A 26,345-nucleotide genomic window follows, 5' to 3' on the forward strand; every position below is an offset into this window, starting at 1 on the left:
ACACACACACACACACACACACACACACACACACACACACACACACTCACACACACACACACACACACACACACACACACACACTCACACACACACACACACACACACACACACACACACACACTCACACCACACACACACACCACACACACACACACACACACTCTCTCTCTCACACACACACACACACACCACACACCACACACACACACACCACCACTCACACACACACACACACACACACACACACACACACACACACACACACACTCTCTCTCACACACACACACACACACACACTCAGGGCTCTTCAGACAAAGGACATTCCTTCCTCCCCCGAACACACACACTCCTCCCCCAGTTAAACCTCACCTGCAACAACAAAGGAGGTGTGTGTGTGTGTGTGTGTGTGTGTGTGTGTGTGTGTGTGTGTGTGTGTGTGTGTGTGTGTGTGTGTGTGTGTGTGTGTGTGTCCTCGGGGGTGGGGGAATCTGAACCCCCCACCTGAAACATCTGAAGACTCATTCAGGTGCATTGTGGGTAACGACTGTGAACATGTGGAGGCCCGCTGAGCTTCAGCTCTCAGCCAATCAGAGCGCAACTAAACTGTGTGAGGACAAACATTAACAACTGAATGGAAACACACACGCGCACACACACACACACACACACACACACGCGCACACACACACACACACACACACACACACACACACACACACACAGGCATCACACACACATACACACACACACACACACACAACCACCCACACGACTCACAACATACTAACACACACAAAACACACACAGCACCAAGAACCCATCCACAACACAGCCCCTCACACATACACCCCTACACACCCACAACCACCACATCACACAACCACACACCGACACACCTCCCTACACCCATCCACATACACACACACGCCACACACCCACACACACACACCCACACGACCACGACACTCACGAGCACCCACACACACACACCACCACACACACACACACACACACACACACACACACACTCACACATACACATACACACACACACACACACACACACACACACACACATACAGACAGTGATGATTTGATTAAAGTGAAATCAGTTCATATGTAAACAAATCAAACAAATGGTGTGTGTGTGTGTGTGTGTGTGTGTGTGTGTGTGTGTGTGTGTGTGTGTGTGTGTGTGTGTGTGTGTGTGTGTGTGTGTGTGTGTGTGTGTGTGTGTGTGTGTGTGTGTGTGTGTGTTGTTTGTTTGTTTGTTTGTTTGTAGCCTTTATTTAACCAGGTTAAAATCCCATTGAGATCAACGATCTCTTTTACAAGGGAGACCTGCGGTACATTGAGTTACACATATAAAAACAAACAGAAAACAAAAGGACATCACAACATAATCACAGGGGTATACATTAGCATCTATTACAGTTACAGGTATCCAATAACATTTCATCCACTGTGCTTTAAAACGATGCAAGGGAATCAAAATGCTCAGTTTGTTTTGCATGGTGTTCCAAGCTAGAGGAGCAGCGCACATAAAAGCTTTAGCACCTAAAACAGTCCTAGCACTTGGCACATGTAATAAAAACACATCCTGGGATCTCAGGCAATAGCTACTTGCCACTCTCTGTGAGATCAGAGAGCAGATATAAGAAGGTAGTTTACCCAGCATGGCTTTGTAGATGAACATGTTCCAATGACTGAGCCTCCGTACAGGAAGTGAAGGCAGACCTGCCTTGGCATACAGGGTACAGTGATGAGGAAGTGCTTTACAGTTAGTAACAAATCTCAGAGCGCTGTGATAGGCGGCATCTAACCTTTCCAGGCAATGGGCAGGTGCATTCATATAGATCAAATCACCATAGTCCAGCACAGGTCAAAAGGTCACAGAGCCTTTTCCTGGCTTCAAAAGAGAAACAGGACTTGTTTCTGAAAAAGAAACCTAGTCTAACCCTCAGCTTTTTAAGCAGATTAATGACCTGAAGTTTAAAAGTGAGACAATCATCAAGCCAGATACCAAGGTGTTTATAACAGCTAACCACTTGGAGTACTTGTCCTTGCATAGTCACAATATCCAAAGCAGTCTCTGGAGTCTTTTTAGCTTTAGAAAAAAGCATTACCTTGGTTTTCTCAACATTTAAAAGAAGCTTTAGTTCAGAGAGCTGAGTCTGAATAATGTTAAAAACAGCCTGTAATTTAACACCAGCCTCCTTAATGGAGGGACCTGCACAGTACATCACGGTGTCATCCGCATAAAAATGCAAAGTAGCTTCATCCACATTTTCACCTAAACTATTGATGTAGATGGAGAATAAAAGTGGACCTAAAACAGAACCTTGAGGAACACCATTAGTAATGTTTAACCACTCAGAAGACAGCCCATCAAAGTGAACACATTGGGACCTTTCAGAGAGGTAGTTCACAAACCACCCACTGCATGGCTGGATAAGCCAATACTGAGTAGCCTCTGCTTTAAGATGTGATGATCGACGGTATCAAACGCTTTGGAGAGGTCAATAAATAGAGCTGCACAACTCTGCTTATTATCTAAAATACTTGTAATGTCATTCACCACCTTCATTGTGGCAGTGATGGTGCTATGTTGCTTTCTGAAGCCTGACTGATGTTTAGACAGGATGTCATTGTTACATAGAAACTCCTTTACCTGTTCACTCACTAGGCGTTCAAGAACCTTCGCCAGAACTGACCATTTAGAGATGGGCCTATAGTTATTTAAAACAGTTGCCTCCCCTCCTTTCAGCAAAGGCAGGACATACGCTGACTTCCATACTTTTGGAATTGTGTTTGTGCTGAGGGAGAGGTTGAAAAGAGAAGTGAGAGGTGGAGCAATACAATCTGCAGCTATCTTTAAAAAGAAAGGTTCCACGTTGTCCGGGCCGGCCGGTTTCTTAGGATCTAACTTGGTTAAAGCTTCATGAACAACATTTACAGTAAAAGGAGTAAAACTGAAAGGGTTTTCCAGAGCACATTGTTCAGAGTCACAGACTGAGGTGTTCACAGAAGCAGAGTTAGTCACAGAATCAAACAGAGAGCCACAGGACACAAAATGCTCATTAAAACAATTTAACATAGTAGCCCTGTCCGATATAGAGCCAGATGCTGTGGTAAGGCACGGAGGTAGCTCATTACGGATCTCACCGGTGGATAGCGATTTTATGGCTTTCCAAAATGTCCTAGGATTATTTAGGTTTTCTGTAGTAACTGACAAATAGTACTTCGACTTAGCATTTTTGACATGTGAAGTGAAGCTATTTCTTAGCTGCCTAAAACGCAGCCATTCTACCTCTGAGCCTGATTTCCTAGCCTTTGCCCAGGCCTTGTTTCTCTCATGCAGGAGACTGGACAGTTCAGCAGGAAACCAAGGATTGTCTCGTCCCTTTACTCTAAAAGTACGTAGGGGTGCATGTCTATCTATAATTTCCATAAAACCAAGATAAAAATAAGACCATGCAGTTTCTACATCAGCACACAGATCGATTTTTCCCCAATCAAACCCAAACAGATCATGAACAAAACCCTGCTCCACAAAATGTTTTATGTGTCTCTTAATAATAATACGGGGTTTAACCTTTTGGACCTTAGTGTCCCTAATTGTGGCTACAGCACAGTGGTCACTCACATTTGCAAATACTCCCACAGATAGGTATTTATAGGGAACATTAGTTAGAATGAGATCAATTAGGGATGATTTATTAGGGGACTTAACGTTAGGGCGAGTAGGACTGTCAACAATCTGAGTAACATTCAGAGAGATACAAAGGTTTTTAAAATCCTCTGATACAGCAGTTAACCAGTCCCAGTTCAAATCTCCAAGCAGCACTATTTCCTTGTAGTCTAGTTGTGATAAAAGTGTTGCTAGTGAAGACAAGGAGTCCTTGACAGCTGAGGGGGGTCTGTAACACCCCACCACCATGACCTGTTGACCCTTTGCCACTTCTATATTTAAGGCTAAAAATTCGAATTGCTTACTGACAGATTTGGAAACCAATGTGGTTACACTGAACTTATTCTTAACATAAATGGCAACTCCACCACCTTTATTAGGCCGGTCGGTACGATACACATTATAACCATTTAAGGATATGTCAGAGGCCAAAATAGTTTTATTTAGCCATGTTTCTGATAACACAATGACGTCAGCGTCAGTCGAGCTCGCCCAAATGCGGACAAAATCTAGCTTACCTAACAGACTGCGCACATTCAAGTGGATGAGACCCAACCCAGACCTAGCTTTAAAATCAGCAGGAGTAGCGATCTGACTGCTACTACTGGGCGGACCAGGGTTAGGTTGAACATTTCCTGACAGTAATAACAACAAAAAAAACAGGCATCTTTTCCTCTTCATCGACACACACACATTGTCATCTACTTTAGAATCACCGGAAAAGTCTGCGAGAGTTTGATTAGTAGTTTAAGAAGCAGTCCTGAAGTACCATCATCGCAGGCAAACAAAAAAGACAAACATATTTTGTCGAGCAGATTGTCTGTGACAAGGTGACTGGTAACTGTTTGTGTAACACATCCGACCCTTTGCAGGGGATGCCTACTGCGGGTGGCAGAACAGACCTGAATCCAGTAGGCTTCTCAGGATGACTAGAGATCTTCTCATAGTCCAGAACAGCTAACAGGCACAGCAGAATCACGATATGGGCCATCCTCCCAGACCAGCACACAGTATCCGCGATGTTGTGTGTGTGTGTGTGTGTGTGTGTGTGTGTGTGTGTGTGTGTGTGTGTGTGTGTGTGTGTGTGTGTGTGTGTGTGTGTGTGTGTGTGTGTGTGTGTGTGTGTGTGTGTGTGTGTGTGTGTGTGTGTGTGTGTGTGTGTGGGGGGGCTGTCTTCCCATCATATGTTTTATTACATCAGTAATGCAAATGACACTTTTTGATGAGCGATGGATTATATTTTATTGTAAAATCACAGTCATACACAGCATACCCATACTGCGTACTGCGTACTCAGTACTGCGTACTGAGTACTCAGTACTCAGTACTCAGTACGCAGTACATACAACACAGTCAGGGCTATGAGTTCTGAAGATTAAAATATATTCTGTACTCATAGTTAGTGTGAAGCATCAAGTTTAAAGAAACGAAGGAGTACAATCTGTAAATTATACTTTAACAGTAACAACGTGTACACACCCACAAATACACCAGTGTGTAGTACTCTGTAGTACTATGTATTCATCTGAAGTACTCTGTAGTACTCAGTAGTACTCAGTAGTACTCAGTAGTATTATGAAGTACTCAGTAGTACTCAGTAGTACTCAGTAGTACTCAGTAGTATTATGAAGTACAGATGGCGTATCCTTCGGCTCGTCTGAAGATCTCTCGCCTCAGATTGTCGGCATCGAGCAGCAGATTTGAGACCTGAGCCGCTCGATCTGATCTGTTCCTCAGGAGCTCCTCCATCCTCTGCTCTATACCTGAGAGTACACACAGTACACATTATATACACACTGAGGTAGTACATGATATACACCTCAGAGTACACACATATACACACTGAGGTAGTACATGATATACACCTCAGAGTACACACATATACACACTGAGGTAGTACATGATATACACCTCAGAGTACACACATATACACACTGAGGTAGTACATGATATACACCTCAGAGTACACACATATACACACTGAGGTAGTACATGATATACACCTCAGAGTACACACATATACACACTGAGGTAGTACTGTAATGATGCATGATATACTGCAGTAAAGCTTTTGCTGGAGTACTGCTGCTGTCTTCCCAATGCTAAAATCACTGACTAAATACCGTAAAGAAGTACTACCAGAAGAAGTACTACCAGAAGTAGTACTTCTTCTGGTAGTACTACCTGAAGTAGTACTACCAGAAGTAGTACTACCTTGTATCTGCTTGAGTTTGTCCTGCAGCAGCGTCTTCATGTCCTCGGCCTCCTGCAGCAGGTTCTTCAGACGTTCTGCGTCTCCCCCCTTCTGGTTCCTGTTCCTCAGCTGCAGAACCTCAAAGAGACTCAGAACCCGGTCCAGCTGCTGGAGACACAGAGTACACAACAAGTACTGAGTACTGCTGGAGACACAGAGTACACAACAAGTACTGAGTACTGCTGGAAACACACAGAGTACACAACAAGTACTGAGTACTGCTGGAGACACACAGAGTACACAACAAGTACTGAGTACTGCTGGAGACACAGAGTACACAACAAGTACTGAGTACTGCTGGAAACACACAGAGTACACAACAAGTACTGAGTACTGCTGGAAACACACAGAGTACACAACAAATACTGAGTACTGCTGGAGACACAGAGTACACAACAAATACTGAGTACTGCTGGAGACACAGAGTACACAACAAGTACTGAGTACTGCTGGAAACACACAGAGTACACAACAAGTACTGAGTACTGCTGGAGACACAGAGTACACAACAAGTACTGAGTACTGCTGGACACACAGAGTACACAACAAGTACTGAGTACTGCTGGAAACACACAGAGTACACAACAAATACTGAGTACTGCTGGAGACACAGAGTACACAACAAGTACTGAGTACTGCTGGAAACACACAGAGTACACAACAAGTACTGAGTACTGCTGGAGACACAGAGTACACAACAAGTACTGAGTACTGCTGGAAACACACAGAGTACACAACAAGTACTGAGTACTGCTGGAGACACAGAGTACACAACAAGTACTGAGTACTGCTGGAAACACACAGAGTACACAACAAGTACTGAGTACTGCTGGAGACACAGAGTACACAACAAGTACTGAGTACTGCTGGAAACACACAGAGTACACAACAAGTACTGAGTACTGCTGGAAACACACAGAGTACACAACAAATACTGAGTACTGCTGGAGACACAGAGTACACAACAAGTACTGAGTACTGCTGGAAACACACAGAGTACACAACAAATACTGAGTACTGCTGGAGACACAGAGTACACAACAAGTACTGAGTACTGCTGGAAACACACAGAGTACACAACAAGTACTGAGTACTGCTGGAGACACACAGAGTACACAACAAGTACTGAGTACTGCTGGAGACACACAGAGTACACAACAAATACTGAGTACTGCTGGAGACACACAGAGTACACAACAAATACTGAGTACTGCTGGAGACACACAGAGTACACAACAAATACTGAGTACTGCTGGAGACACAGAGTACACAACAAGTACTGAGTACTGCTGGAGACACACAGAGTACACAACAAATACTGAGTACTGCTGGAGACACAGAGTACACAACAAGTACTGAGTACTGCTGGAGACACACAGAGTACACAACAAATACTGAGTACTGCTGGAGACACAGAGTACACAACAAATACTGAGTACTGAGTACTGCTGGAGACACAGAGTACACAACAAATACTGAGTACTGAGTACTGCTGGAGACACAGAGTACTATGTAATGCTTACTAATGTACATACTTTTAATTTGAAGTCACACAGTAAGCAGGTATGTTAGCATGTTAGCCTGTTAGCATGTTAGCCTATTAGCATGTCTCCCACCGGCTGCGTGTCGGCGTTCTGCTTGACGGCGCTCTCAGTGGTCTCTCCAGCGCCTCCTGCTGTCTCTCGGTTCTGATCCGTCTTCTCCTTCAGGGCCTGGATTTGGTCCTGCAGGTCTTCAGGTCTCCAGCTCATCAGCTTCGTCTCCATGTCCTCCAGTTTGTCTCTCATCTGAAACAGAAGGAGACGGATCAGGCAGAGCAGGAGTCAGGTGACGGTGTTTGAGACGTTTGGGATGTGTTTACGTCTTGGATCTGGTCTCTGGTCCGGTCCCTGTCCCCAGTGGAGGCGTCCAGCTGGTCGTTGGCTTTGTCCTGAGCTCGCTCCGCTTCATAGAGATCTCGACTGATCCCGCTCAGGTCCACCATCTCCGTCCGCTCCCTCAACACCAGAAACAAAAACACAGATTCCTTCATGACATGATGCTGTAGAGAGACGTCAGAGACCTCGTCACCGAGACCTCGTCACGAGACGTCAGAGACCTGGTCACCGAGACCTCGTTACCGAGACCTGGTCACCGAGACCTGGTCACCGAGACCTCGTTACGAGACGTCAGAGACCTGGTCACCGAGACCTGGTCACCGAGACCTCGTCACGAGACGTCAGAGACCTGGTCACCGAGACCTCGTTACTGAGACCTGGTCACCGAGACCTGGTCACCGAGACCTGGTCACCGAGACCTGGTTACCGAGACCTGGTCACCGAGACTTCTTCACCGAGACCTCGTCACGACACCTCGCCAACGGGACCTCGTTGAGTCAGAGTTTGGGGTTTAGTTTGGTGTTGAGGTTTTTCTTTTCAGCATTAACAAATGTTTGGTGTTATTTGGGTGTTCATGCTTGAGGACACTGACTTGAGTTCCCGGGCATCCTTCAGAAGGTCCTGGGCCGTCCTGGCGTGATCCTCCAGGTTCTCCAGGCTGTCTTGGTGGCTACTGGTGTTGAACAGCAGATTGTTGATGTCATTGATCAGTGATCGGATCTGATACGGGGATCTCGGCAGCTTGATGTCCAGAACAGCGCGGGCCATTTTCTCTATGTCCTCTGGAGGAACCATCTCGTCTGTAAGGGAGGACAGGATTACTGAGGACATCTGAGAACTCCTCACCTGTAAACTGAGGACAATGCTGCCCATCACACTGACCCATCAGGTAGTCTCTGACGCGCTGGAGGAGCGCCTTGGTTTTATCTTTCTCTCTCTGGAGGGAGTCGATGTTGCTGTTGACCTGGTCCTGGAGGTCTTTGGCCTTTCCTCTGGTGAGCTGAGCCTCCCGTGTGGCATCATCCATCTGACAGAGAACACACAGTTAGAACTATGACTCAGCAGGCGGGCGTAAAGTCACCAGAAACAGATCTTCTGTTGATCTTAAACTAACGGTGATGATGTCCTGTTTACTAGGTGGATCCAGATGTTGCAGCCTTAGCTTCCAGTGTGTTGGATCATCAGGGTCGCTGCGTCTGAGCCGGACCAGTTCATCCTCTCATCAGGCCAGGCTGATCCTCAGTCTAGTCCTGGGGAACCTGACCTTTCTAAGAATTTCTAAGCACCCCCCGACCTTCTCCAGAACTCATGTTACGGATAAACTCCCCTTTTGATAACCCTTCTGACCCAGTTCTGGTCTGATCCAGACTGCTTGCCTCATGCTTCAGGTTAGAAGACGTGTTTTCTGGACGTGTGAACCTGCCTTGGTGTTGGCGTCCTGCAGGGACTTTGGCAGTGTGCTGAGTTTGTCCTTCACTCCCTCTGCCGTCTCTGAAGCTTCCTGACTGACAGGAAACGCTCCGTCACAGTTTGGTCCGCCACATTTCCTTCCCCCAAGGTCCAGAGCACACAGAGCGCCGCCACATCCTGAGCACCCGTCGCGACCTGAAGCGCCGCAGACCTGCACACAAAACAGGGGAAACACACAGGGTATAATACACAGGAAACACAGCACAGGAAACAGGGCATGAAGAAGCTCAGGTTACAGGGGTTACTCCCCCTTTGGGTCAGGTCAGGGTGAGGTCAGGGTGAGGTCAGGGTGACTCACCCTCCGGTTGAGGTCTCCCACCCTCAGATCCAGGACCCTCCTCTCCAGAGGCTCCGGGTCTGATCGGCTGCAGGCGCTCAGTCGGCGCTTCACTTCCTGTCTGGTGTCCATGGATTCCTCCACAGCTGTGATGGCCTTTCTCACCTTCTTCTCGTCCAATAGGAAGGACCCGTGCTGGTTCTGGATCTCATCCAGCAGCCCTGAACCAGAGAGAGAAGAGATGTTAGTGATCTCTAACAGAAGAGATGAACACAGGAACAGGAAGTAGATCTCTACTCTGTACGAGGGGTAAATACCCTCCTCGTCCTCCATGTCTCCGGCGGTCTGATCCGTAAAGGTTTTATCCTTCAGGTTGTTCAGCAGCTTCTTGAACTCCAGACCAATGTTGTCCAGCTCTGTGTGGAGGAGAGTGGACGGGTCCATTAGGATCCGGTTCTGGTCCAGACCGTCCTGCAGCTTCCTATGAGGAAAGAGATGGGAGGGAAACAGGAATATCAGAGGGTCAGTGAAGGCCTCGTGGAGCTCTCTCTAACAGGAATATCAGAGGGTCAGTGAAGGCCTCGTGGAGCTCTCTCTAACAGGAATATCAGAGGGTCAGTGAAGGCCTCGTGGAGCTCTCTCTAACAGGAATATCAGAGGGTCAGTGAAGGCCTCGTGGAGCTCTCTCTAACAGGAATATCAGAGGGTCAGTGAAGGCCTCATGGAGCTCTCTCTAACAGGGATATCAGAGGGTCAGTGAAGGCCTCGTGGAGCTCTCTCTAACAGGGATATCAGAGGGTCAGTGAAGGCCTCGTGGAGCTCTCTCTAACAGGGATATCAGAGGGTCAGTGAAGGCCTCGTGGAGTGCTGAGTCAGCAGTAAATATTTGAGCTCCCAGCATGTATACCGAGTGTTATAATAATATTAATAATAATAATAGATTACATTTTCATAGAGCCTTTCAAGAGACCCAAGGCCGCTTTACATGCTGTGAACAAATAAACAAACAAACAAGTAGGGCAAATAATAAAGTCATTTATTTATGAATAGCATTGGGACGGGGAAAGCTTCCTGTTGGTGTGTCAAATGATCATATAATCATTTAAAACATATCGTCTTCTACTCTGATTGCCATTTACTCTGTTAAATTGTATATTTAGTCTTGTATGTGTTTGACAGAGACAGATGTTAAGGGTTTACATTTCAGAAAGTAAAGGAAGTGAGAAAGGGCTAAGGACTGGGATGCTTCGATGATGCCTCAGAGAATTGAAGGGTGCGACCAGTTGGATATTCTCTCTAATATATAGTGTGACTGAAAGCTGTGTTCTGGGTGCAGAGCTTCTCAATCCTCTGAGGATGAAGTTGTTCTGTTCCTACATTTGAGAAAGTCAAACTTTGTCCATGAATCATCTATCAGTTTCTCTCCACACCTGCTAGTGTTTGTAAGCTAACGTACCCGACCCTCGCTCTCAGCTGCTCCACCTGCTCCACCCGGGGGGGGGCGTCGCCCGTCAGGTTGCCGAGGAGATGCAGCTCCGCCTGCAGCTGCAGCATCCGTTGCTCGGGGCGACCGCCTGTGGGCCGCTCGTCGTCATGGCAAGGGATGAAGCTCCTCATGGTGTGAGCGGCACGCTGCACGTCCTCCACCTGCTGCGCCCACAGCGCTCTGCAGGCGTGGCACGGAGCGCAGAGTGGGAACGCAGAGTCGTACCCCGGAGAACACTCATCACAGAAGATCCCCGAGACCCCCTCCCTGCAGAGGCACTCTCCGGTCTCAGGGTCGCAGGACGGGGGCTCCGTGCCCTCCAGGTTACAGTCGCACGCTGACAACAAGAGGACACGTGTCAGAATGACATCACTAAGAGCCTCAGACCCTCAGGAAGGGCTGGAGGGTCCCAAAAACCCAGCTAAAGACTAAGGGTGATTCTCCGTCAGAGCTATTATTATTATTATCATTATTCTAGTATTGTTGACCTCAGATTCTGTTCTAATCCATGCATTAGTAAAGTTATTATTGAATAACCCCCCCCTCTCAGTCATGATATTTACAACCAATGGCGTGTCACTCCGGGGGGGTGGGAAACCATCACTGTTAGAAAGAGCATTGTGGGATAATGACTCAGGACTCGGTTCTGATTGGATGTAACCATGACTTAGTTTTAAATATGGAGGGTTCTGGTGGGAACTCGGAAACCCTTTCCACGACTCAGGACTGATTATTCTTCTCTTTACAAATCAGGAGCTTCATCCGTAAACCAATGAGAGCGGTATGGACATAAACAGATAGTCAAATATGTTATTAAAAGCGTATCAGTAAGGAAGAAGTCATTGGTTATATAGATAAGATGTTTGTTTACTGCTGGTGGTCTTAAAACAGCCTGGGGGGGATCTGGCTTCCATCCGGACAGGAAGACTACGTGTGATGAGACCCAATATAACCCAGTTCACAGACTGCATGAACCCCCAGCTGCTCGGTGTGAATATGATCCTATGTGCTCTTCAAAATGCTTCAAATGTAAAAAATAACTGGTTCATACAGTCGTCTTATTTTGTACCGGTAGACCCATATCCCTGGACCCCCTTTTAATCCTGACACCGGCACACTCTGAGGACCGCTTCACATTATCACACTGACTGGTGTTCAGATGGTTTGAAAACAGATGTTGTCTTAGAGCTGATCCCACGTTCATCAAATAATGGAACAGAATAAGGACCCGTGTCTCTGAGAGCCGGCAGGTTCTGTTTCCAAAGAGAACCGAGCGCAGAAGGACTGGATGACATGTGGGTCAGGGTCTACACTCACAGAAGGATGAGATGTGGGTCAGGGTCTACACTCACAGAAACACTGCAGGTCCGGATTCCCAAAGTGGTTTTCTCCACATTCGTCACACTGTCTTCCTCCGAACTCAGCATGGCACGGACACTGCCCCGTCACCTGAACACATCACGCTTCATTGTGAGTTAACATTCAAGAAGCAGTCATTGTTGCACTCAAAACCCACCTGTTCAACACTGCATTCAACCACTGACCCCCCCCCCCACCTGTTCAACACTGCATTCAACCACTGACCCCCCCCCCCACCTGTTCAACACTGCATTCAACCACTGACCCCCCCCCCCCCACCTGTTCAACACTGCATTCAACCACTGACCCCCCCCCCCACCTGTTCAACACTGCATTCAACCACTGACCCCCCCCCCCCACCTGTTCAACACTGCATTCAACCACTGACCCCCCCCCACCTGTTCAACACTGCATTCAACCACTGACCCCCCCCCCCACCTGTTCAACACTGCATTCAACCACTGACCCCCCCCCCCCCACCTGTTCAACACTGCATTCAACCACTGACCCCCCCCCCCACCTGTTCAACACTGCATTCAACCACTGACCCCCCCCCCCCACCTGTTCAACACTGCATTCAACCACTGACCCCCCCCCCCACCTGTTCAACACTGCATTCAACCCCTGCCCCCCCCCCCCACCTGTTCAACACTGCATTCAACCACTGACCCCCCCCCCACCTGTTCAACACTGCATTCAACCACTGACCCCCCCCCACCTGTTCAACACTGCATTCAACCACTGACCCCCCCCCCACCTGTTCAACACTGCATTCAACCACTGACCCCCCCCCCCACCTGTTCAACACTGCATTCAACCACTGACCCCCCCCCCCACCTGTTCAACACTGCATTCAACCACTGATCCCCCCCCCCCACCTGTTCAACACTGCCTTCCACCGCGACCCCCCCCCCCCACCTGTTCAACACTGCATTCAACCACCTGACCCCCCCCCCCCCCACCTGTTCAACACTGCATTCAACCACTGACCCCCCCCCCCCACCTGTTCAACACTGCATTCAACCACTGACCCCCCCCCCCCCCACCTGTTCAACACTGCATTCAACCACTGACCCCCCCCCCCCCCACCTGTTCAACACTGCATTCAACCACTGACCCCCCCCCCCCCCCACCTGTTCAACACTGCATTCAACCACTGACCCCCCCCCCCCCCACCTGTTCAAACACTGCATTCAACCACTGACCCCCCCCCCCCCCCCCACCTGTTCAACACTGCATTCAACCACTGACCCCCCCCCCCCCCCCCACCTGTTCAACACTGCATTCAACCACTGACCCCCCCCCCCCCCCCACCTGTTCAACACTGCATTCAACCACTGAGAATATAAAACATATGATGTTGCCTTGTTGCAGGTGTTGGAGAAGGCGTTGGCGGTGTCGCAGCTGCAGGGCTGGCACCCCGTGCCCCCCCCCAGGTTCCAGTATTCGTCCTCACACTGGTCACAGAGGACGCCCTGCACCCCCCCCCTGCAGGGGCACTGGCCCGTCTGGGGGTCACAGACACAGGGACTGCCCTCCGGACACTGAGTCACCTCCGTGCCCCGCCGCTCACAGGTGCATTCTGGGACATATCAGGGAAATATCAGGGAAAACATCAAAACAAAAACAACATGTGAACTCTGAAGCCTCCGAGACCGCCTGACAGCTGAGGCCTGTACTACGAAGCCGGATTTCCGAAACTCTGGGTTTCCGGTCCTAGTACGCTGGTTCTCTTCTTACCGGGCTAGATCTCCATGGTGACTTATGCTGAACGGCAAACCTGCTCCGAAGCAGAGGCCTGAGGCCTGTACTACGGAGCCGGTTCAACATGACCTGGATATGTTTGAGTTACCAGGTTTAACTAACCCAAAACAAACGCGCTCTCGCTAAACTGTCCTACGACGCTGGTTATCAACTCGGTAACTCAAGCCAGGGTTTCTCTGTCCGGCTGAGTGCGCGTTCACATGAAAGGGGCGGGGCTAGCAATATTTGACCAATCACAAACATGGACAAGCGTACTGACAGCGCAGCGTCATACTTCCTGAATGAAAAGTGAACTTTAATATTAGTCAAATATGAAGAAGTTAAACTTTAAACATCCATGACTTAAACACTTTATCCAGGATCAAAGCCACATAGCTGCACCTGCAAGGTGAATACAGCTGGTAACAGAGAAAGTGTTTGAATGCGTACATTAACAGGTTTATGATATCACTGCCCCGTCTAAGACACGATCTGACTTTAATTACATTTGACTCGAGTGTTTCGTCAACTTAATGTGTTGCTTAAAATAATACTTCTGCATACAGTATGTGACACTGTGAGTGTTGCACGGCCAGATACGGCTCAGCTGACTCAGATAAGGAGATATATGATACATTATGATGTGATATGATATGAATGATAATGGGACACATCCAGGGGCGGACTGGCCGGTCGGCCGACGTGGGCCGGTCGGATAAGTCACTAGCATCCCCCCCCCCCCCCCCCCGTCGACAATTGCCCCGCGGTATTTACTTGTGGCACCGAGGTGGGCCGCTCGGATAACTCACTAGCACACCCCCCCCCCCCCCCCCCCGGTTGACAATTTATTTGCGGTACCGAGGTGGGCCGGCGGTACCGAAGTGGGCCGGTCGAGAGTCCCGGGCTGATTTGTAGTCCCAGTCCGCCCCTGGACACATCGACGTCTGCACTCACAGTGCCACGGACTGTACGTAATGTTACAATAGGCGCTAGTACTTTTCCCAGTATAGTTCCGATATAGTTCCGAAAATGTGCGTTCACACCAAAAAGATCTGGAACTTAGTTCATGAGAACCTTTTCACCCCCTTTTCAGCCCCTGCTAGAGAGCAGGTACTTCCATGGGAGAAAAAGGTTCCCATTTCTGATTGGCTGGGCGGATTGCAAACCACGCCCCGTAAAACTCCCAAAAGGTTTTGTGAAGCCGCCATTTTATTTTCCTTGCATTAGCATTATTAGCATTAGCATTAGCACAGCACACAAACGGAGAGAGACTAACTAGGGAAGTTAAGATTCACCGATTCGCATCGGTGCACCGGCATAAACGTTCTAGATGCGAGTGCACCGGGTGAAAGAGTGCACCGGTTGAAAGAGTGCACCGGTTGAAAGAGTGCACCGGTTGAAAGAGTGCACATCGGCTACAGTCTGGGTTGAACTCGCGATGCATCGATTGTAGCGTCTTTGCATCGGTAAAGAAACGATTCATTCATATAATATCCTCTCATCCTGTCAGCACTCAGCAGAGACCATCTTTGATCTTTGCTCCGCACTACGGAGGCCGAGAGTCTCAGTTATCAACACACATGGAAGTCGAGGAGAAAGAGAAACACAGCGCACCGAAAAATACCTACAAATCAAACGTTTAGCAACACTTCGGATTTTTCAAGAAAGACGGACAACTTGAAAAATCGCTCGCAAATTGTAAACGATGCCGTGCAGCTTTAAAGTACACAAGTCGTACGAGGAACTTAGCGACGCACATAGAGGCGACATGGGGTCTGCAGCTGAAAAGAGAAACCTGAAAGTTAGACATATGAGTGAAATCACTCAGTGAGGTGTTCTGTCAGAGAGAGTGGTGTTTAGTTTACAACAGCCTGTGACTGCCAATCATAGTTTACATGTCTTCCTTACTGTAAGCAGTTATGAAATACCTGCTTGTGAAAGGTTATTTTCTTTATTGTTCCTATAGAAACCACTGCTTCCTGCTCTCTGGTGAGTTAGCCTATGGATGAGTGTTAAGCACATCAGGCTGGCAGCTGTATGGGCATTGCTCTCTGTGGTAGTTGTTATTTGCACATTGTTAATCATGGGTTATACAATTGTACTTTACTCTGGAGAGTGTTTTAAGGTCAAAAAGGGTCAAAAAGAAACAGCATGATGGGATGCGCAGTACTCGTAGAGAGAAGCAAATATGTGAAGCACTTTTTTGTTAATGTATGATTTGCTGCATTTAAGGAATAAAACAAAATCCTCTGTGGTACCATATTGAAGTATCATTATTTTGCATCGTGTTGAATCAAATCGTATCGAACTGTACCGCAACAGGGGTGAATCGTATCGTATCGCATCGCCTGGTGTTTCAAAGGTATCGTTAATGTATCGTATCGTTGGCAACGTATCGAGATGCGCATCGCATCGGCCTGAGTGATGGCAACACAAAAGAAAACATGGGAGCGGTGGAGATGAGGAGATCTAGCCCGGGCTAGATCTCCATGGTAACTGACCCTAAGTGTTATTATGGTACAGTGTTGTAATTGTTGTTGTTATTGTTGTAGTGTTATTGCTGTACAGTGTTGTTGTATGTAGTGTTGTTGTTGTTATTGTTGTACTGTTATTACCGTGCAGTGTTGTTATTGTTGTTGTTATTGTTGTAGTACTATTGCTGTACAGTGTTGTTGTTGTTGTTGTTATTGTTGTACTGTTATTACCGTGCAGTGTTGTTATTGTTGTTGTTATTGTTGTAGTGTTATTGTTGTAGTGTTATTGTTGTAGTGTTATTGCTGTACAGTGTTGTTGTTGTTGTTGTTATTGTTGTACTGTTATTACCATGCAGTGTTGTTATTGTTGTTGTTATTGTTGTAGTACTATTGCTGTACAGTGTTGTTGTTGTTGTTGTTGTTATTGTTGTACTGTTATTACCGTGCAGTGTTGTTATTGTTGTTGTTATTGTTGTAGTACTATTGCTGTACAGTGTTGTTGTTGTTGTTGTTGTTATTGTTGCAGTGTTGTTGGTACCTTTGCAGTCCTGCAGCAGGGCGTCCCCGTAGTACCCCGCTCTGCAGGTCTGGCAGTGCTCGCCCCCCGTGCCGTGCAGGCAGCGCTGACAGACCCCTGTCACGGCGTCGCAGGCATCTCGCTCCTCCGGGGCGATGTTGTTGTTGCAGAGACAACGTTCACAGCCGGCGCCCGGAGACCGCAGGTCGCCATAGAAACCAGGGCTGCACCTGTCACAGCGCGGGCCTGAGACAACGTTTTAATAAAGTTAAAACAAAGTTAAATAAAGTTAAAATAAAGTTTACACTGAACATGTTTAGAACCCTTTCCACAGGCCCGGCTCTCAGGAACCTAAAGCACCAGAACACACGGACCTCTGAAGGAACCTGAGCTCCACACACTTCCTGTCGGACTCACCTGCGTGGCCTGGCCTGCAGTCACAGCTCAGACTGAGGGATTCTGGGTCGGGTCGGCAGGAAGTGGCGAAGAATCGTCCGCTGCCCTGAACGCCAGGACACAGGCAGGGCTCACAGGGCCGCCTGGAGACCGGGTCGCCATAAAAACCCTCCATGCACCTGCATGTGAACCACAGGAAGTCATCAAAACCAGAACCCCTCAAACATCCATCAGAACCACAGGAAGTCATCAAAACCAGAACCCCTCAAACATCCATCAGAACCACAGGAAGACATCAGAACCAGAACCCCTCAAACATCCATCAGAACCACAGGAAGACATCAGAACCAGAACCTCTCAAACATCCATCAGAACCACAGGAAGACATCAGAACCAGAACCCCTCAAACATCCATCAGAACCACAGGAAGACATCAGAACCAGAACCTCTCAAACATCCATCAGAACCACAGGAAGACATCAGAACCAGAACCTCTCAAACATCCATCAGAACCACAGGAAGACATCAGAACCAGAACCCCTCAAACATCCATCAGAACCACAGGAAGTCATCAGAACCCCTAAAACATCCCTCAGAACCTGTCTAGTATATATATATATATATATATATATAATAGTACCTCTCGCAGTGCAGTGTTGTGTATAGATATGTATATATATATATATATATCTCAGTACCTGTCGCAGTGCAGTGTTGTGTATAGATATATATATATATATATATATCTCAGTACCTGTCGCAGTGCAGTGTTGTGTATAGATATATATATATATATATATATATCTCAGTACCTGTCGCAGTGCAGTGTTGTGTATAGATATATATATATATATATATCTCAGTACCTGTCGCAGTGTGGCCCCGCGGCGTCCTCCCTGCACTCCACACACTCTCCTGTGTCTTCCTCACACTCGTCCGACAGGCCGTTGCACTCACAGGGTCGACAGAGCGGGAATCCCCAGAATCCTTTGCGGCAGCGATCACACCGCCGGCCTGCGACGTCTCTCCGACAGGAACACTGACCTCTGACTTGCTCACAGAGCGGATCAGAACCAGCAGCGTGGCACTCACAGGCTGGGGAGGAAACACACCGTCAGCTGTCTGACCCCCACCTGGAGAACAACTATCAACATGAAGAGAAGGAACCGTACGTTGGCAGCCGTCGGGTCCAAAGCCAAACGTCAGCGGAGCACAGGCATCACAGCAACGGCCAATCACATTGGGTTTACATTCACAGACTCCTCCCAGTTTACTGCAGGACGGACTGAGGGAACCGGCAGCGTTACACCTGCAGCCTGAAACACAGAGATCCAGAACCTGAGAACACTCAGAGATACAGAAGAACCTGAGAACACTCAGAGATACAGAACAACCTGAGAACACTCAGAGATACAGAACAACCTGAGAACACTCAGAGATACAGAAGAACCTGAGAACACTCAGAGATACAGAAGAACCTGAGAACACTCAGAGATACAGAACAACCTGAGAACACTCAGAGATACAGAAGAACCTGAGAACACTCAGAGATACAGAACAACCTGAGAACACTCAGAGATACAGAACACTTGATAATATGCTAGATCAGGGGTTTTCAAAGTGTGGGAAGGTGAGCCCCCCCTCAGAGAACATAAGAACAGCCCCGCCCCCCCCTCAGAGAACATAGGAACAGCCCGCCCCCCCCTCAGAGAACATAAGAACAGCCCGCCCCCCCCCTCAGAGAACATAAGAACAGCCCGCCCCCCCCTCAGAGAACATAAGAACAGCCCGTCCCCCCCTCAGAGAACATAGGAACAGCCCGCCCCCCCCCTCAGAGAACATAAGAACAGCCCGCCCCCCCTCAGAGAACATAAGAACAGCCCGCCCCCCCCTCAGAGAACATAAGAACAGCCCGCCCCCCCCTCAGAGAACATAAGAACAGCCCGCCCCCCCCTCAGAGAACATAAGAACAGCCCGCCCCCCCTCAGAGAACATAAGAACAGCCCGCCCCCCCCCTCAGAGAACATAGGAACAGCCCGCCCCCCCCCTCAGAGAACATAAGAACAGCCCGCCCCCCCCTCAGAGAACATAGGAACAGCCCGCCCCCCCCTCAGAGAGCATAAGAACAGCCCGCCCCCCCTCAGAGAACATAGGAACAGCCCGCCCCCCCTCAGAGAACATAGGAACAGCCCGCCCCCCCTCAGAGAACATAGGAACAGCCCGCCCCCCCCTCAGAGAACATAAGAACAGCCCGCCCCCCCCTCAGAGAACATAGGAACAGCCAGCCCCCCCTCAGAGAACATAAGAACAGCCCGCCCCCCCTCAGAGAACATAGGAACAGCCCGCCCCCCCCCTCAGAGAACATAGGAACAGCCCGCCCTCCCTCAGAGAACATAGGAACAGCCAGCCCCCCCTCAGAGAACATAGGAACAGCCAGCCCCCCCTCAGAGAACATAGGAACAGCCCGCCCCCCCCTCAGAGAACATAAGAACAGCCAGCCCCCCCCTCAGAGAACATAGGAACAGCCCGCCCCCCCCTCAGAGAACATAAGAACAGCCCGCCCCCCCCTCAGAGAACATAAGAACAGCCCGCCCCCCCTCAGAGAACATAAGAACAGCCCCCCCCCCCCCTCAGAGAACATAAGAACAGCCCGCCCCCCCTCAGAGAACATAAGAACAGCCCGCCCCCCCCTCAGAGAACATAGGAACAGCCCGCCCCCCCCTCAGAGAACATAAGAACAGCCCGCCCCCCCCCTCAGAGAACATAGGAACAGCCCGCCCCCCCCTCAGAGAACATAAGAACAGCCCGCCCCCCCCTCAGAGAACATAGGAACAGCCCACCCCCCCCTCAGAGAACATAAGAACAGCCAGCCCCCCCCTCAGAGAACATAAGAACAGCCCGCCCCCCCCTCAGAGAACATAGGAACAGCCAGCCCCCCCTCAGAGAACATAGGAACAGCCAGCCCCCCCTCAGAGAACATAAGAACAGCCCGCCCCCCCCTCAGAGAACATAGGAACAGCCCGCCCCCCCCTCAGAGAACATAGGAACAGCCCGCCCCCCCCCTTCCTCTTCTTTGAACACGCCATTTGAAATGACTCCGACTGTTTGAATCTATCGTGCTGACTCACTGACTGCACCCATCTGATTGGCTGAGCAGCGTCACCTGATTAACCTGTTAAGCACCAAGCCTGTTTTTCATGGGTTAAAACATTAAACATTAACTTTTTTAAACCTTTTTATCTTTATGTTTTAAACATATCTTTTTAACATTTTTAACATTTCCAACATGGTGGATGAACTCTGCCTCCTCCTTACACTCAGCCCTACTTTAGTGGAGCAATGAGTCTCTGATGCACACAGGCGGATGATGAGGGGATGCAATGTGGACAGGTGCACACGCAGACCATCCTCTGGCTGCAGACGGGACCCGCACCACCTACCTGAGCACTCTCACAGGTAGGTGGAGGTGAAGGGAATGAGCACTCTCACAGGTAGGTGGAGGTGAAGGGAATGAGCACTCTCACAGGTAGGTGGAGGTGAAGGGAATGAGCACTCTCACAGGTAGGTGGAGGTGAAGGGAATGAGCACTCTCACAGGTAGGTGGAGGTGAAGGGAACTCAGTCTCCACAGTTTTCTGCCAGACGCCGTCTCCTCTCTCACTTTAGGTAACTTCACTAAAAATCGATCCATGTTGCCGCTCACATAAAGTTAGCTGAAGTTAACTCGCTACATTTCACTGTTTCTCGTTATTCTTTTCTCACGCCGCGCCTCCCCTGAAGCTCTCTGGCGCGCCTTCCCTGAAGCTCTCTGGCGCGCCTCCCCTGAAGCTCTCTGGCGCGCCTCCCCTGAAGCTCTCTGGCGCGCCTCCCCTGAAGCTCTCTGGCGCGCCTCCCCTGAAGCTCTCTGGCGCGCCTCCCCTGAAGCTCTCTGGCGCGCCTCCCCTGAAGCTCTCTGGCGCGCCTCCCCTGAAGCTCTCTGGCGCGCCTCCCCTGAAGCTCTCTGGCGCGCCTCACCTGAAGCTCTCTGGCGCCCCCCAGGGGAGGCGCGCACCTCCCCAGGGGAGGCGCACCTCACACTTTGAAAACCCCTGTGCTAGATTATAAGAACTTCATCATGTACTATGTTCCTGGAGGACTCACGGACGGCTCCGCGGTGGATCCTTGCCGACATGCTCTTCACGAGTCCTTCACAAACCTCCGGCAGCCCCTCCTGAGGGTCGAGCTCAGCGGCCAATCCGATGCAGCGGAAGCGGCGGAAAGAGTCGAGGTCGGTCTGTGAACAGAAGTCCTGGACCGACTCGATGCTGGGGATCAAACCCATCTGAAACAACATGAATCATTCAATTCTACATGATTTAGTTTTGACTTTAAGCGATGAATGGACCGAAGTTTCTCCAAGTTCAGATCAATATCGCTTCAACTTGTGAAGACATTCAAACAGGCCTGCAGGCACACGATTGGACAGAATGGACCCTTCACTGATTGGACAGAATGGATCCCTCACTGATTGGACAGAATGGACCCCTCACTGATTGGACAGACTGGACCCCTCACTGATTGGACAGAATGGACCCTTCACTGATTGGACAGAATGGACTCCTCACTGATTGGACAGAATGGACCCCTCACTGATTGGACAGACTGGACCCCTCACTGATTGGACAGAATGGACCCCTCACTGATTGGACAGAATGGACCCCTCACTGATTGGACAGAATGGACCCCTCACTGATTGGACAGACTGGACCCCTCACTGATTGGACAGACTGGACCCCTCACTGATTGGACAGACTGGATCCCTCACTGATTGGACAGACTGGACCCCTCACTGATTGGACAGACTGGATCCCTCACTGATTGGACAGACTGGATCCCTCACTGATTGGACAGACTGGATCCCTCACTGATTGGACAGACTGGATCCCCCACTGATTGGACAGAATGGACCGCTCACTGATTGGACAGACTGGATCCCTCACTGATTGGACAGACTGGATCCCTCACTGATTGGACAGACTGGATCCCTCACTGATTGGACAGAATGGACCGCTCACTGATTGGACAGACTGGATCCCTCACTGATTGGACAGAATGGACCGCTCACTGATTGGACAGACTGGATCCCTCACTGATTGGACAGACTGGATCCCTCACTGATTGGACAGACTGGATCCCTCACTGATTGGACAGACTGGACCCCTCACTGATTGGACAGACTGGATCCCTCACTGATTGGACAGACTGGATCCCTCACTGATTGGACAGACTGGATCCCTCACTGATTGGACAGACAGCTCATACTCACCGAGTCGATCAGGATGCCGTTGCTGTTGGAGCCGTCAGGCTGTTTGTTAAAGACGACGTCCACGAGGTACCGAGCGTCAGCGTTCAGACACAGCGGAGAGTCCAGAACCCCCCCTCTGCAGACAAACAACAACAAACAACGGTAAACAAACAACAATACACAAACAAACCTAACAGTTATGGCCTGACAGCGCCCCCCAGTGGTCCCCATGTGAATAAAAAGGTAAACAGTCTCACCTGGAGTTTCCAGGAAGGATCAGAGTTCTACTTCCTTGTGGGTCGCCTCTGCAGCCGCCGTTGCCTGGCGACCCTGCAATGGCGCTGATTGAAGCCAGCCAATCAGATGGAGACTGCGAAGGAAGATCAGCTCACGTTGAGAAACAGGAAGTACGATTTCCCAGTAATGACATCATCATGCAGGAAGTCACCTTCTGTAGTACTACTTCCTCTTTCCTGTCATGATTGTATCAGACTTTTTAAAAGAGTATGCAGCTGTCCTCACAAAGTACACAAAGTACATCATGTCTGCTACGCAAAGGATTGTGGGTCAGAACAGAGGGAAAGACTGCAGACTGCACAATGTGAGCGACCTGGGTCAGGACCTGAACCAGAACCAGGACCCGGCTTCTGTACCTCAGGCTCGTAGCGAATCACGAGCTGGTAATCCATGGACGATGGGAGGTTGTCCACAGTAAACCTAAGTCCCGCCCCCTCCAGCACTCTGACGAATCCCAGGCCGGTCCAGGTGATCAGCTGACCCGCGGCCCTCTGACGGGGGATGATCTGCAGGGCGTGGCCCGGCTCCAGAGGAAGGTTCTGGACACAGCAAACTCAAGATGAAGAGGGCCGTCTGATTGGCTGAGCCGTCAGACCGGGGTTCACCATTGGCTGACGTTAAACAGGAAATGGATGAAGCGCCTCACCTGTCTCCTCCGGCGGCCGGCACGTCGAGTCCTCCGGACCAGAACCACCACTCCATCACGGACCTTAAAGTCGTAACCCTGCTCTCGGTAAATCTGCTCACAGCGCGGCAACACCAGCGGGCTCAACTGGAAATGCACAAAGTACACATGAATACCGTGAGTACACACACATTACTACTGTGAGTACACACACAGTCATACTGCGAGTACACACACAGTCATACTGCGAGTACACACACAGTCATACTGCGAGTACACACACAGTCATACTGCGAGTACACACACAGTCATACTGTGAGTACACAAACAATACACACTCATTAATATTGTTATTATGATTATTTGTGTTATTGTTGTGTTGTGATTCCCACACCAGAGGAGAAGAGGAAGGTGTAGGAGGAGGAGGTGTAGAAGGTGGAGCAGGTGTAGAAGGTGGAGGAGGTGGAGGAGGTGTAGAAGGTGTAGAAGGTGGAGGAGGTGGAGGAGGTGGAGGAGATCCCTGCAGTGGAGCGGCGAGCTCCGCCTCGTACAGGAAGTAGTCCAGAGGAGGCAGGAAGTAGCCGGCGGTGGGCTCGGAGCAGTGGCGCCCCCCCATGTTGGGCAAACACTGACACTGACCGTCCTCCGGAGAACAGCTGAGGAACAAACACTCTGTTATTAGAGAAGGAGCGGAGAATGAGGAGAGACTCACCGTCTGTCTGTAAACATAATGGTTTATCTATACATCTGTATATAATGGATGTTAGGACCGAGTAGTTGCTTCTGAAAGTTTGACAAAAGCAGATTCAGATTTAAAAAATCATGAATAAATCAGAAACCTACGTGGTGCTGTGAGCTCCACCGATATCACAGTCGCAGGGGGAACACCTGTAGCCCGAGACCCCCAAACCCCAGAAACCTGCCTGATACAAACACAGAGAACATAACAAGGTCAGGATCATGACGAGGTCAGGAGGTCAGGATCATGACGAGGTCAGGATAATAACGAGCTCAGGAGGTCAGGATCATAACGGGGTCAGGGTCATAACGAGGTCAGGAAGTGCGGATCATAACGAGGTCAGGATCATAACGAGGTCAGGATAATAACGAGGTCAGGAGGTCAGGATCATAACGAGCTCAGGGTCATAACGAGGTCAGGGTCAGGGTCATAACGAGGTCAGGAGGTGAGGATCATAACGAGGTCAGGATCATAATGAGGTCAGGATCAAAACGAGGTCAGGATCAGGATCATAACGAGGTCAGGAGGTTAGGATCATAACGAGGTCAGGGTCATAACGAGGTCAGGGTCATAACGAGATCAGGAGGTCAGGATCATAACGAGGTCAGGATCAAAACGAGATCAGGAGGTCAGGATCATAACGAGGTCAGGGTCATAACGAGGTCAGGGTCATAACGAGATCAGGAGGTCAGGATCATAACGAGGTCAGGGTCATAACGAGGTCAGAAGGTCAGGATCATAACGAGGTCATGATCATAACTAGGTCAGGAGGTCAGGATCATAACGAGGTCAGGATCATAACGAGGTCAGGATAATAACGAGGTCAGGAGGTCAGGATCATAACGAGGTCATGGTCATAACGAGGTCAGGGTCAGGGTCATAACGAGGTCAGGAGGTGAGGATCATAACGAGGTCAGGATCATAACGAGGTCAGGATCAAACGAGGTCAGGATCAGGGTCATAACGAGATCAGGAGGTCAGGATCATAACGAGGTCAGGATCAGGGTCATAACGAGATCAGGAGGTCAGGATCATAACGAGGTCAGGGTCATAACGAGGTCAGGGTCATAACGAGGTCAGGGTCATAATGAGGTCAGGAGGTCAGGATCATAACGAGGTTAGGATCATAACGAGGTTAGGATCATAACGAGATCAGGGTCATAACGAGGTCAGGATCATAACGAGGTCAGGGTCATAACGAGGTCAGGGTCATAACGAGGTCAGGAGGTCATGATCATAACGAGGTCAGGGTCATAACGAGGTCAGGGTCATAACGAGGTCAGGAGGTCAGGATCATAACGAGGTCAGGGTCATAACGAGGTCAGGGTCATAATGAGGTCAGGAGGTCAGGATCATAACGAGGTTAGGATCATAACGAGGTTAGGATCATAACGAGATCAGGGTCATAACGAGGTCAGGATCATAACGAGGTCAGGGTCATAACGAGGTCAGGATCATAACGAGGTCAGGGTCATAACGAGGTCAGGGTCATAACGAGGTCAGGAGGTCAGGATCATAACGAGGTCAGGATCATAACGAGGCCAGGATCATAACGAGGTCAGGGTCATAACGAGGTCAGGATCATAACGAGGTCAGGGTCATAACGAGGTCAGGGTCATAACGAGGTCAGGAGGTCAGGGTCATAACGAGGTCAGGATCATAACGAGGCCAGGATCATAACGAGGTCAGGATCATAACGAGGTCAGGGTCATAACGAGGTCAGGATCATAACGAGGTCAGGGTCATAACGAGGTCAGGATCATAACGAGGTCAGGGTCATAACGAGGTCAGGGTCATAACGAGGTCAGGATCATAACGAGGCCAGGATCATAACGAGGTCAGGATCATAACGAG

The 26,345-nt window shown here is 49.4% G+C and overlaps 1 protein-coding gene across 1 annotated transcript in view; it reads right to left on the reverse strand.

The window, feature by feature from the left end:
• Positions 1–4,928: 4,928 nt before the first annotated feature.
• The window catches only part of lamb4 (laminin, beta 4), a 31,569-nt gene continuing 10,152 nt past the window's right edge, over positions 4,929–26,345 (reverse strand). Inside the window, exons 12-34 of the mRNA XM_034114129.1 lie at positions 24,596–24,675; positions 24,235–24,408; positions 23,774–23,903; positions 23,484–23,666; positions 23,088–23,200; positions 22,852–22,966; positions 21,687–21,867; positions 18,720–18,863; positions 18,414–18,642; positions 17,569–17,726; positions 17,173–17,397; positions 13,782–13,999; positions 12,411–12,507; positions 11,029–11,395; positions 9,890–10,053; positions 9,594–9,793; positions 9,249–9,446; positions 8,708–8,852; positions 8,418–8,625; positions 7,810–7,945; positions 7,565–7,735; positions 5,909–6,056; positions 4,929–5,457 (exon numbers count right to left, since the gene is read on the reverse strand). Coding sequence (XP_033970020.1) covers positions 5,318–5,457; positions 5,909–6,056; positions 7,565–7,735; positions 7,810–7,945; positions 8,418–8,625; positions 8,708–8,852; positions 9,249–9,446; positions 9,594–9,793; positions 9,890–10,053; positions 11,029–11,395; positions 12,411–12,507; positions 13,782–13,999; positions 17,173–17,397; positions 17,569–17,726; positions 18,414–18,642; positions 18,720–18,863; positions 21,687–21,867; positions 22,852–22,966; positions 23,088–23,200; positions 23,484–23,666; positions 23,774–23,903; positions 24,235–24,408; positions 24,596–24,675 — 3,924 coding nt within the window. The 3' untranslated portion in view covers positions 4,929–5,317. The remainder of the gene's footprint in view (positions 5,458–5,908; positions 6,057–7,564; positions 7,736–7,809; positions 7,946–8,417; positions 8,626–8,707; positions 8,853–9,248; positions 9,447–9,593; positions 9,794–9,889; positions 10,054–11,028; positions 11,396–12,410; positions 12,508–13,781; positions 14,000–17,172; positions 17,398–17,568; positions 17,727–18,413; positions 18,643–18,719; positions 18,864–21,686; positions 21,868–22,851; positions 22,967–23,087; positions 23,201–23,483; positions 23,667–23,773; positions 23,904–24,234; positions 24,409–24,595; positions 24,676–26,345) is intronic.

Source organism: Trematomus bernacchii, unplaced genomic scaffold (genome assembly GCF_902827165.1).
Source record: "Trematomus bernacchii unplaced genomic scaffold, fTreBer1.1, whole genome shotgun sequence".
NCBI classification, from domain to species: domain Eukaryota; kingdom Metazoa; phylum Chordata; class Actinopteri; order Perciformes; family Nototheniidae; genus Trematomus; species Trematomus bernacchii.